The following is a 14,468-nucleotide window of genomic DNA, read 5'->3' on the forward strand; positions in this document are numbered from 1 at the left end:
GAAACAGAAGAGAATAATTCCATAAACTTTCTAGATGTAACGATTACCAGACTATACAACAAACATGAGTTCTCCATATATCATAAACCTACCCATACTGACACAACTATACACAATTCATCATCCCATCCTACACAACACAAATTAGCAGCCAACCATAGCATGATACATAGACTGACAGAAATTCCCATGACAAAAAATAACTTCGAGACAGAACTAAACATCATTAAACAAATAGCAGTAAACAATGGCTATAACGAACAAACAGTTAACAAAATTTTAAACCAAAAACTCCACAAGAAAGCCCTTAAATTAGTGTATCCACCACCACAGAAAGGACCCAGTACCTTCTGCTCTCTCACATATACTGGCAAGATAACAACAAAAATAGCCAGATACATAAAAAGAAAGGAAAAACACCAGATTTCAGAACTAACAAGAACTTAAGCAAATATATTAAGAACAATAAAAGCCGAAAGAGGAAGCAACTACAGAGTGGTGTGTACAAACTAACTTGTGGTGACTGTCCGAAAACTTACATCGGTCAAACTGGCAGAACCTTTGACAAACGGATAGCAGAACACAAAAGGGCTTTCAACAATAGAAAAACAGACACTTCTACATACGCACTTCACCTTCTAGATCATAATCATTCTTTCAATGAAAAGTTTCAAATTCTGCATATCCAAAATAAAGGCCTTAAGCTATCTTTTTTAGAATCTATGGAAATTAATAAACTGAAAAATACAGATATAATTCTGAATGACCAACTCGAGACAAACAGCTCCCCACTCCTCAACCTCTTCAGTTAAAGACTTAAAAAGGCAAACACATTGTAAACTATATCACTTGAGAAAGGCACTCTGCCGAAACAGCTGTAGTCACTTAATTGTAATAAATTTTGTGTAAGTATAGAAAACTAACGTTTTCAGTGTTTTATTGTTAGATAAAATGAACTTCCATTAAGTAACGGTCGAATCCATCAATAACTAATAAATATCATGTGAAAGTAGAATTGCACAAAGGCTCATTACTTAGTCCTTAATTATTCTGATTAGTTTTGGTTCAGATAACAGCGAAAGTACAGGGTAATATTTCCTGGTAGCTAGAACAAAAACTGGAAGAGTGGACATAAGCTCTTGAGGAAAAAGTTTAAAATTTAGTAAGACAAAAGCAGAGTATTTCATTCATCCATTTCTATTGTTAATACAAATCAAGTCATATCTTTGCATGGTGAAATGATTGTGACAATCACAGAATAATTGGAATTTTCATTAAAAGATGGAGTAACTCGAAATAAAATTCATCTGGATGGTTACATGATTGTGAAAGGTATTAAGGATTGTATTCGTTGTGATTGTATAAGGCAATAAAAGGATTGTATTAAGTAGTAGTAGTATCTAAGATCGGTAGATATTACAAAGTAATGATGGAGAAATAAATGGAGATGCATGCAGTAGAATTAGGATTGGATGGATGAAGTGGAAGAAAGAGTTGTGTGACTTTCAATCAAGCAGAAGGAAAAATCCTATAAAACAGCCATAAGACCAGCTATGATGCTGAATGCTGAAAATAAGCACATGGTTTTTTCTTAATTTCTAGATACAGTTTATTAATTGCAGAAGGTTTTTATACCTTTTATAGTTATTTACTAATTGTAGAAATTTTGGACTATATCGATTCGATTATATAGTTATCGAATAATAGTTTTGTAACTCTTACGTTTTTAGTCGCTTCCACGGTTATCACTGTTGTACACTTTATATGTTTTAAATTTATTTTCGTTGGTATTCGATATTTCTAACAGTTTTATTCCTATGACAATTTTAGTTCGATACTACAGAAATAGTGAGAAAGTACACCAACTTTCATGAGGAATACGGTGACAAAATTATTGAAGCTATGAAAGCAAGCATGGATAAAGGAACGCCCGTAAATCCTCCAATTTGGTGGGTCGACCCAACAGACTCATTTTCGTATACTATTTATGATGGTAAGTTTATATTTTCGTATTAATTGAATGTAATAATAAGAATATTCTTCTTCTCATCATAGAAATATTTACATTGCTTTCTGCAACTCGGAGAAGCTGCACAGATACCATGTTGAACCAGGTTCTGAGGTTTTTTAATCAGGATGTCCTTCTTCTTCACAGACCGCGCTTTCTAAATATATTTTTCCTTATAAGGTAGCTTGTAGGAGAGCATAATCGGATTTATTTCTTATAATGTATCAAAACTATTGTAGCTTTCGAGATTTGATGGTGGTCGGCACCTCTCGGTTTATCTTCATTCTACTAAGGACCTCCTAATTTGTGACTTTTTCAGTTCTGGCGACGACCTAGCATCGTAGAATTCTTACTTTTATATCTAGAAAGAGGTTGTGGCTCCTAAAGAAGTCACCTAATCGGTCAAAGGATGATTTAGCTTTTCAGTTACAAATATTTTATTTTTTGCATGAGTTATTGAAATAAGAGGAATTGAAAATAATTTCTTGATTAAAATATTACAATGGCATACTATTTTTTTTCTTTAAAAATATAATGACTATAAAATTTTTAATTGAATTGCAGAAATGAGCAAATTTGCAGAATTGAGCAAATGAAAGATGGCGCTGTATACTGAGTAGGCATCATTCTGTTCGGTGTTTCAAAAAACTACTATTTTTCAAAGTTAAAGCCCGTTTTAATCAAAAAAGTGGTAATATTAAGTGCTATAGTTGGTGTCTAGTGCAAGAGTAACTGCAGTTAAACTGGTAAAGAGTATGGCAAACAAGAATTTGACGATGAAAGATCTCAGTGCTCGTGTTGATAATCTCTCATCAGAATTAAATGGCGGACTTGAACTATTACGACAAGAATTTGTAAAATTCAAAAGTGATCCTCAGAATTTACAAACCTCCGATCAAGAAAATAGCGATAATTTCTTAGCCCGCTTAAATGCATTCCAAGATAGCATGAAATCATCCTTGGACAACCTGGTTAAAGAATTAAATGAGGTCAAGAGTAAACTGTCATCCACTGTAGACTACATGGCAGAAGCTGAAAGAAAACAAAACCTGAATTCCCTTGTTCTTCACGGAGTGCCTAAAGATAAGTCGAAAGATATTTATTCTACAGTTTTAAATATATTTAAAAATATAAATATAAATTTATCTAAATCTGATTTAAATTACTGCTAACGATTCTCAAAAAAAACCGCCCAGGTGGACAAACACGATCCAATATGTGTTCAGTTTGTGTCACGACACACTAAAGACATGGTATTTCAAAACAAAAGGCGACTGAAAGGTTCCAAAATGTTAATTACGGAGCTACTCACAAAAGAAAATTTAGAAATCTATAAAAGTGCTAGGGAATTATTTAAAAATTCGGCATGGTCGTATAATGGACTGGTATATATTTCAGATTCTGTCGGATCGAAAAAACTAATTCGCAAATTTCCAGAACTTGATGTTTATCGCAACTAAAACAATATAAACAACAATGGTGGCTAAATATTTGTGTGCGTAAATTTGTGTACGCGAGTGATGTGCCATAAAGTATAAGTTTGGATTATAATACCATCAAGGTCTATACGTGAATATTTATAAATAACATTTTTTTGCATCACTACATTATTAAAACTCATTTGTTCGATCTGCAAAATAATTCGTAACATAATTGCCTGTTTTTAGTATATTTATATTGGTCTGTATTACTTATGTTGGGTTTATTTATTATTAGATACTACTTTGGAACACCGCTAATTGTGCTATAAGGGACAGTGCGATCTGTTGTTTTATATTTCTTTTTTATATTGCAGTTTTTTTATTCTTTTAAGACGTAAACACACTTAAAACCAAGTACTCTTTAGTTCTTCTTAATTCTTTTGAAGCTAAGCCCATCCGAATTGTGTATTTTGTGTGGCTGAATTGCGCAGCAGTGTTGATTGTAGTTTATGTTTGTCGAGTTTCTTACACCTTGCAACAATAAAGTTTTACCTACTTAACGTTTCTCCGTGCAGCAAGATGTACAAAACAGAACAGAACATTAGCTTATCATGATTTCTCCTTTTTGTTATTCTTGAGTTGATTAGTAAAATTATATTATGAAATTTGCACATATTAATATTAGGTCATTACTCCCAAGCTTCAATGAGCTTTCAAATTTAATTCGTAGTCAAGATTATGATGTAGTACTAATAACAGAAACTTGGCTTTCTTCTAACATCGATAGTAACACTGTAAACATTGATGGTTATAATTTTTTTAGAGCGGATAGGCAAACTAGAGGGGGTGGTGTAGGTGCTTACATAAGAAATACATTACAAACGCAAGTTATAAATTTCAGCTTTCAAATAAATCCAATTTTGGAGTACTTGTTTCTTCAAATTTCACTTAATATGAAACAAATTGTGGTTGGTGCGTTCTATAGACCGCCTAACTCAAATCCTAACTCTTTTATATCTGATTTTGATAATATTTTTTCATATATTTGTCCTATCTTTGATCAAATCGTTATTTTGGGAGATTTAAACATAAATTTTTTCAATTTAAACTCTCCTATTTTAAACTGATTTGAGTCTTATGGTCTACAGAAAATTCTTAATGAACCAACCCGCATAACAAGGACAACGAGCACACTTATTGATCCTGTTTTTGTAAATTGTCCGGACGTTGTTGTTAACCAAGGTACTCTTCCTACAGATAATATTTCTGATCACAATCTTGTGTATCTAACGCTTAATCTTAAATCACACAAACCACCACCTAAATTTATAGAATATCGCTGCTTCAAAAATCTTAATTATCAACAATTTTATAATGATTTAATCGAACTTAACTGGAATAACATTTTTAGAATATCAAATATTGACAAAAAGATCGAGTACTTTAACACACTATTAATTGAACTTTTTGGTGTTCATGCCCCTTATAAAAGATGTCGAGTAACAAAAAATAAAGCACCTTGGTTGACGGATGATATTAGACTTTTGCAGGAGCAGAGATCAAAGGCGTTGCAAAAATTTAAAAAAAGTAAGGATCAGGAAGATAGAGATAATTATAAACTACTAAGAAATAGAGTTGTAAACTTAACTAGAACTGCCAAAAAGAACTACTTAGAAAATATATGTTATGAAAAAAATTCAAATAAAACTTGGAATGCAATAAAAAATTTAAATGTTCGAACTAATAAAAACTACGATCTTCCTCCTAAATTAGCTGACCCCGAAGCTATTAATAAGTATTTTGAACAATATTTGTCCAATGTTTCTAATAAGGGTAAAAATAAAGTACAATTTTACAATAGTAACAAATTTAATAATAATCTAAATTTCGCTTTTTCGCTCACCTCACTGAATAGCATCAACTTGGCATTGCATTCCATTAAAACAAACTCTTGCGGAGTAGATAACATATCAGCGAAAATGCTTCAACTTTGTAGCCCCTTCATAGATATTTATATTCTCCATATAGTAAACTCTTGTATAGAAAAAACATATTTTCCCTATTTATGGAAAATGGCTATTGGTAAACCATTAGCCAAAAACAACAATCCTCAGACTTTCTCTGATTTACGAATTATAAGTATACTTCCAGCCCTTTCCAAGGTATTGGAAAGGATTCTATATGATCAAATATATCTTTACTTTACAAACAATAAAATACTGTCTGATAAACAATGTGGATTCCGGAAAAACTATAGCACAGCTACTGCTTTGGTAACGGTTATGGATGAGATCCTAAGAGCATCTGATAAAGGTCAAATAAGTCTGCTCGTTCTTTTAGATTTCTCCAAAGCGTTCGATACCGTAGACCATGAGTTGTTATGTTCAAAATTGCGATACTATGGGTTTGAGGCAGAGTCTGTAAACCTAATACAATCTTTTTTATTAAATAGAACACAAAAAATATCTGTAGATAACAAACAATCTACCCCAATAAATATTCTTTCAGGTGTACCCCAAGGGTCAATTCTTTCTCCATTATTGTTTTCAATTTACACTACTGATATTATTAACTCTTTACAATACTGCAGCATAGTTGCTTACGCTGACGACACTCAATTGTACCTTAGTTTCGATAAAGAAGATTTATTTAATGCTTTGGATAAAATTAATTCTGATCTTGAAATAATAAAAGAACTCTCTGACGAACACAACTTAAAACTTAATTCCACCAAATCAAAACTATTATGTATCGCAAATGAAGTCCAACGTCAACTTGTAAAAAACAATTCAAGCATAAAAATCGATCATGTTAGTTTACCATTCACAGCCTCAGCTAGAAACCTTGGAATTATATTTGACGAAAATCTAAGATTTCAGGAACATGTCAAAAACATTAACAAAAAAGCTTTTTCATCATTGAAACTCATTTTTATGAATCGTCACATTTTAAGTAAAGACTTAAAAAAGCTTCTTTGTGAGAGCCTTGTCCTGTCTCATTACTCTTATGGTGATTTTATTTTTATGCCATGTCTACTGGAGGCGGAGAAGAATAGGATACAGAAAATGCAAAACTCCTGTTGTAGACTGATTTACGGGATTAGAAAATATGACCACATTTCACATAAAATAAAAGAATGCGGTTGGCTTAATATGAAAAATAGAAGCACATATCATCTGGGTAACTTTATTCACAAGTTACTTCTGATGCCAAACACCTCCACTATCCTTAAACAAAAGTTCGTCCGAAGAAAGGAAATCCATATGCGAGACGTGAGATTGAAAGACACTTTCACAATGCCACAACACAGATCAGCTTGGTTCCAAAGGAGTTTTACCTACAACGCAGTAAAGCTGTATAATTCAATTCCTCATAATATTAAACTATATTCAATTAATCAATTCAAGTATAAATTTCGTTTATATATTTTTGATAAACAATAACATTGCTTAACAATTTTGTTGTGCATTGAGCTTCATGGACATATTTTTGGTTGGGCTGTTTTGAAAGATTTTTTTTCCCAATGATGAGTTTGAAAAAAAATATTTTTTTTTGAGTATTTGGTTAATATTTAGTTTTTTTCTCCACCTTTTTTTTAAGTTAGGTTTCGTTTTAATTAGTTAGTTTAGGTTTATTTTTAGATTAATTAGAAGCGTCGGGGATTAGCATTTGGTTAAGTAAGAGTAGCTTTAGCTAGACTTCGCCAGATGTTATCCCAATAGGGTTTAACTTTTTTGCTTTTGTTCTATATTCTTCAATGTGCTGTAACTATATGCTTATTTGTTTTTACATACCAAATGAATAAAAAGTCTTTATTATTATTATTATTATTAAATGGGCAATAACTACCTTCTAAAGTCCACCAAATTTCATTTGGATACCTCAACAAGTAGGGCAATAAATAAATCGTGAGTTTGTAAGAAAAATTTTAACACCCCGTATCTCGAAAACAAAGCATTTGCGGACATACTCTTTATATAGCAAACTTATATTTTCCTTTAGAATCACCCCCTGTGGTCTATAGTAGTTATTTACTACCACCCTGTATAATGCATCATAATAACCGCTATTAAATAGTCATTTTATATTATACTACTAATATAATCCTTTTATTAGTTGACATAACTTTTAAGTAAAGTTTCTACATTGTCCGTTAACAATCTCCAATATAATATCTTTTTGTTAAAAAACTCTTTTAGAGCTGACCTGACCTAAACGTGGAAACAGCCGATTAAATGAGTAACAAGCTTTGGATGGTTAAGCAGTAATATCACGGACGTACAGACCACTAAACTGAAACTTTGAAATAAAAATTTAAGTGGCTATACCGGATATAAGCTTTTAAAACGTAAAACCGTTCATCCGCAATAAAAATTTAAACCAAAATTGGAACACCGTGCACTGGTCAAAGGCTTGATATATCGTCGACTATAATATTTACGTAACTACTAAGTATTTAGTCCTTAGGCCCACATATAAAGTTAATATTTATGACCACACCGTCGAAACTTTTTGTACTTGTTATTTGGATGAAGTCGCACAAATTTGGGGCTTGGCGCATTATGGTAGTGGGGCGTTTGTCTGTCAAGCTGTCACGAAGTTGTCAATTTTATGCAAGAAAAAAATTTATAACCATATTGGTCATTTTATTTTAATCAATGGTTTTTATCATATAAACAGCGAAAACAATTTTGTCGGACAAAAATATTGGGCTATATGAAGCGTCGGACACGCTAAATATGTCAAATTTATGAAAATAATAAATTTATTACTACATGGCTCATTTTAACAGAATCTACCATAAAACATTTTTACAATAATGTGGTAACCTTGTCGGACAATTTTCACGGGGTTTATGCGCAGTCGGATGCGCCGAAGATGTGAGTTTCCTGGAATTTTTTTATTTACAACCATTTTTCCGACAAAAATAGGAGGTTAAAAGTAATTGTATCCTAAATAAAAAAATCTAAGTGTCCGACAAAAGTCGCACAGTCGCACAAAAAATTTAATTTTTATTAGTAAACTATTACTTTTAAAATATGCTGAGTTCGTGCATCCCTAATCTTCACAACCATTTTCCTAGAAAATTAGTAGGTTACAAGTAATTATATTCTTAAACAAAAAATGTAATTGTCTGACAAAACTGTTGGGGCAAACGAACAGAAAACTTAATTCTTTTAGGTTATCGGCGCCCTTAAGAGGAAGCATTGTCAAAAAAACTTTTTGAAACAGTTTTTCTCGGTTACTTTTGAATCTATTTTGCTGAAAATTGGTACACACACTAAGTACAACATTTAAAAGGGCGTGCCGTAGAGTTGTACCCAAAATTTTCCAAAAAAATTTCCGAAAAGGGGCAAAATTTTGGAAAAATTTTGATCTGAAAAGTTGTGTACATACTCCTTGAACAATGACAAACATCGTTTTGTAGTTTCTTTTCTCGAATTAAAAAAAAATCCGACAAAAAGGAAAATTTCGGAAAATGTTTTGAAAATTTTGGACCCATTATTTTTGTCCGAAAAGTGATCCCATATGCATTACACATGTAAAAAAACAGTACAAAATAAAAATGACATCTATGGCACTAAATAAAAAAAATCCAGGAGATTGACATATTCGGCGCATTCGACTGCGCATATGCCCCGTGAAAATTGCCAGACAAGGTCCGACTACATTATTGTAAAAATGTTTGATGGTAGATTCTGTTAAAATTAGCCATGTGGTAATAAATTTATTATTTTCATAAATTTGACATATTTAGCGTGTTCGACGCGTCATATGGCCCAATATTTTTGTCCGACAAGAATTTAGTTTTCTGTTCGTTTGCCCCAACAGTTTTGTCAATTAGATTTTTTGTTTAAGAATATAATTATTTGTAACCTACTAATTTTCTCGGAAAAATGGTTGTGAAGATTCGGGATGCACGAACTCAGCATAGTTTAAAAGTATAGTTTACTAATAAAAATTAAATTTTTTGTCCGACTGTCGATTTGCCCCAATATTTTTGTCGGACACTTAGATTTTTTTATTTAGAATATAATTACTTACAACCTATTTTTGTCGGAAAAATGGATGTAAATAAAAAAATTTCAGTAGACTGACATCTTCGGCGCATCCGTCTGCGCATAAGCCACGTTAAAATTGTCCGACAAAGTTACCACATTATTGTAAAAATGTTTTATGGTAGATTCTGTTAAAATTAGCGGGCGGAGGTAAATTCCTCACCAACCAGTAAAAACATATAATCCGACAGGTATTTTCGTCACCAAACTTAAAGGTTCCTATTAATCCGGTAGGTATTTTCCTCACCAACTCACTCAGGTAATAAAATAAAAATATAGGTTTAATTTAAGAATGTCTATTATTAAAGCATCCGAAATCCGAATACAAGACATTAATTTCCTTACATTATAATAATAGTTTATAATATAGATAATAAGCAAGACGTATAAATTATTTAACAATAAAACACTGAAAACGTTTGTTTTCTCTACTTCCACAAAATTTACTATAACTAAGTGACTACAGCTGTTTCGGCAGAGTGCCTTTCTCAAGTGATATAGTTTACAATGTGTTTGCCTTTTTAAGTCTTCAACTGAAGAGGTTGAGGAGTGGGGAGCTGTTTGTCTCGAGTTGGTCATTCAGAATTATATCTGTATTTTTCAGTTTATTAATTTCCATAGATTCTAAAAAAGATAGCTTAAGGCCTTTATTTTGAATATGCAGAATTTGAAACTCTTCATTGAAAGAATGATTTGATCTAGAAGGTGAAGTGCGTTCTCTTTCGGCTTTTATTGTTCTTAATATATTTGCTTAAGTTGCTGTTAGTTCTGAAAGCTGGTGTTATTCCTTTCTTTTTTATGTATCTGGCTATTTTTGTTGTTATCTTGCCAGTATATGTGAGAGAGCAGAAGGTACTGGGTTCTTTCTGTGGTGGTGGATACACTAATTTCAGGGCTTTCTTATGGAGTTTTTGGTTTAAAATTTTGTTAACTGTTTAAATTATTATTTAATATTTACTATAATAAGACAGACACTTTACAAATCCATTCTAGTCATTTGATTAGACTGATATCTTATTAATAAATTAACTACATTTTTCAATTTCAGTTTAACTTTTTTATCTTTGATAGGTTTTGCAATTTGTTAGTTCTGAAAGCTGGTGTTATTCCTTTCTTTTTTATGTATCTGGATATTTTTGTTGTTATCTTGCCAGTATATGTGAGAGAGCAGAAGGTACTGGGTTCTTTCTGTGGTGGTGGATACACTAATTTCAGGGCTTTCTTATGGGGTTTTTGGCTTAAAATTTTGTTAACTGTTTAAATAATTATTTAATATTTACTATAATAAGACAGACACTTTACAAATCCATTCTAGTCATTTGATTAGACTGATATCTTATTAATAAATTTACTACATTTTTCAATTTCAGTTTAACTTGTTTATCTTTGATAGGTTTTGCAATATGCAAACTTTAAAATTTAACATACGTAACTACCTGAAATTCTTTAATTTTTTCAAAGAAAATATATATGGATGGATGCGTATTACAAAACGGTAAATTAAAATGCAAATGAAAAGATTCGCAAGCATTCGTAATACGAATAACAGAAGAATTTGCCTCTGTCCACAAATATGGGGAGAATATGGCATTTTCGTCTATATAAGTTTCAACTAAATAATCAACATATCTATCTTAAATTTCATTTCCTGGTTTGCATGACATTAAGTCAAACACAAAACAATCTGATACGTCTTCTGGTTTTATATGTAAGGAAAAAAGTATGTTTGAGCCACTTGCCTCTTTCAGAATCATTTTTATATTCTGATATTAAATCAAGAGACCAAGATATTTCTATACCAAGCTTAGTGTAGGTGAAATTTACAACCATGTATTTTAGTGTTCAGATACATTTCAATGATTGCATTCCTTTTCAAAATCTTCAAAAATTTTACTAACATTAAACTCAATTTTGAGAGCTTTAAAAATTTCTGATTATAACAAATAAAAAATATTGTTGTAAATTTCTCTTTTTTGTTTGGCAGTAAACAGTATAATAAAGAAATATACCTAATGCCCATTAATTAGCCCATGAATAATGAATAATTGCAATGTTCCATCCATATAATAAAATTCAATGTGGCTAAAAGTCTTATATTTGTTTCACAACTAAATACAATTATCCTACTTTTGACACAGTTTATAAAGAGAAAATTTTCCCTTTTGGTTGTTTTTTGAGCACACCCCGTCACAAATTCTTGAACCTCATCAATATTGGAAGGAAGTCAACCAGGCATCATTTTTCGTCGATAATTTTATATTTTTTCTTATGTAATTGACAACAATCGTAGTAATTGTTTCAGACAAATTAGCTGCAAGTGCGTGGCTTATAATTTTTGCTGGTTTTTCAATTCTCTTCTGCTTTACGTTTACAATAGTTAGAAACAATTTTTCGATCTAACTTCTGACAATCTGGTTCATGATTATGTTGTCGGCTACTTCTAGATATTGTAAAAGTTGCACCAATAGTAAAAAAATTCGCACTACAAGTTGTTTTATCCTCCAGAACACTTCTTCACTTATTAAAACTTTCACTTTATAAAAAATAAAATTTTCAAATACCAATACCGCGTAAGGTTTACCGCGATCACTTTCTATTAAACATGCCATTTTTGTCAAAATTCCAATTGTGACTAAAAATAAAATACTATAATTAATTAATTAATTATTATAATAATACGTACCTACTGTAATTTAATAGTAGATAAATAATTCAATTGAATGCCTTTTAGTAAAAGCTACCTGAAATAACTGAAATAACCATTTTGGTCTTGGTGAGGAAAATACCTGTGGGATTATGACATAACCTTATAAACGCAGGCAAAAGATTATTTTGGTGAGGAAATTACACCCGCCGAAATTAGCCATGTGGTAATAATTTATTATTTTCATAAATTTGACATATTTAGCGTGTCCGACGCCTCATATGGCCCAATATTTTTGTCCGACAAAATTGTTTTCGCTGTTTATATGATAAAAACCATTGATTAAAATAAAATGACCAATCTGGGCCCGGATTACGAACACTCGATACGATTCGTATCGAGTGTTCGTAATCCCTATGCTGATTATAATTTTTTTTCTTGCATAAAATTGACAACTTCGTGACAGCTTGACAGACAAACGCCCCACTACCATAATGCGCCAAGCTCCAAATTTGTCCGACTCCACCCAAATAACAAGTACAAAAAGTTTCGACGGTGTGGTCATAAATAATAATTTTATATGTGGGCCGTAGGACTAATTAGATTTTTCTGCTAAAATTGATAAAAAGAATATTTTTTATGTCAAGCAGAATTCTCAAAAAAATTAAATAATGAAGCAATCAGGCAAATAAACAATTTATTTCGTGAAGTATTGTTCTGACAGTTCCGTAAGATTTATTCCATTTAAGGAAACGTTCTTTGTGCCAAAAGAAGAAGTATGAAGAATCTAGAATATTAGAGGTGTCGTAAAAAAATCCCAAAATGGCTCGTATGGATTTGAACGTCAGAAAATATACAGTGAGGACGTTGAGTTAACAAATTCATTTTATCGAGAAAGGGCGACTCTGGAGATAAATACCGAAACCGGTCGATTTTTATTTTTAAATTATATTTTTTTGGCACAATATATCATACTAGTGACGTCATCTACCTGGAAGTGATGACGTAATCGATGATTTTTTTTACATGAGAATAGGGATTGTTTGATAGCTCATTTGAAAGGTTATTCAATTCTCTATTCACTAATATAAACATTTATATAATTATTTATACAGGGTGCCCAAAAATTTTTTTTAATTAAATTAATTGAGACAAAAAGAAGAATGTATATAATTTATTTAACTCGAAATACGTTTTACTGCTATCCGAAAACAGGAAAAAATATTTATTTGATAAATAAATATTGTTTTTCGCTTAAATTCAATATTAAAGCTGCCACCCACCTGCCTCTTAGCAGTTTGAACATTTCATTTAAGCGAATAGCAATGTTTATTTTTGAAATTGATATTTTTTCTGTTTTCTGATAGCAGTAAAACGTATTTTGCCTTAAATAAATTACATACGTTCTTCTTTTTGTCTCAATTAATTTAATTCACAAAATTTGTTTTGATATCCTGTATAAATAATTATGTTAATGTTTATATTAGTGAATAGAGAATTGAATAACTTTTCTAGTGAGCTATCACACGACCCCTATTCTCATTTAAAAAAATCACCGATTACATCATCACGCCGAGATAGATGACGTCACTAGTATGATATATATGCCAATAAATTAAAATTTTAAGATAAAAATCGACCTGTTTCGGGATTTATGTTCAGAGTTGCCCATTCTCGAGAAAATGAATTTATTCTCAAACGTATATAAACATAGGAAGTGGACAGTTGCAACAGTAGAAATTTTGTTGTTTAAAAATATAGGAGTGTAGTATGAAGTACGAGCGTAGACACGAAAAGAAAGAGAACAAAGAAACGCGGCATGAAAAGAACAAAGAAAGGCATGAAGGAATATAGATGAATGGCCAGCGTAGACAAGAAGAGAAAGAGATGCGTAGAAAAGTAGAACTAAAAATCAGAAACTCTCAAATTCATAAAAATTTTAGGTTAGAGGTAAGTCAAATTACATAAATTAGAAGAAAAACAAAACAAAAATAAAACCGATTTAGAAAATAAAATATAACAACAGAACGATTTAAAATCTATTTCATAAAGACAAATAGCTGGGTTAGAAAGAAACCACCCCAAATCAATGGTAAACTGGTCAGTCAGTATGGCAAGGCAAAGTATTCGGAAAGCGAGGAATTGGGAGAAGAAGAATATTATGGTTAAAAAACCTGTTAAATCAATTAATAAAATAATTATAGCCAGAATGATCGTCAATATTCAAAACGAATACGCAGCAAAAGAAGAAGTATGGGAAACTTATTGTTTTTAATTCAAAGCTGAAGCTAGAGCAAATGGCTGGACGAGAAATAAATGGCAGATTTTTTGGTAGT

The 14,468-nt window shown here is 31.3% G+C and overlaps 1 protein-coding gene across 1 annotated transcript in view; it reads left to right on the forward strand.

Moving 5' to 3' along the window:
* The window catches only part of LOC114327014 (myogenesis-regulating glycosidase), a 53,222-nt gene that overhangs the window by 38,013 nt on the left and 741 nt on the right, over positions 1-14,468 (forward strand). Inside the window, exon 11 of the mRNA XM_028275508.2 lies at positions 1,831-1,993. Coding sequence (XP_028131309.1) covers positions 1,831-1,993 — 163 coding nt within the window. The remainder of the gene's footprint in view (positions 1-1,830; positions 1,994-14,468) is intronic.

This window comes from Diabrotica virgifera, chromosome 1, assembly GCF_917563875.1.
Source record: "Diabrotica virgifera virgifera chromosome 1, PGI_DIABVI_V3a".
Taxonomy (NCBI): Eukaryota; Metazoa; Arthropoda; class Insecta; order Coleoptera; family Chrysomelidae; genus Diabrotica; species Diabrotica virgifera.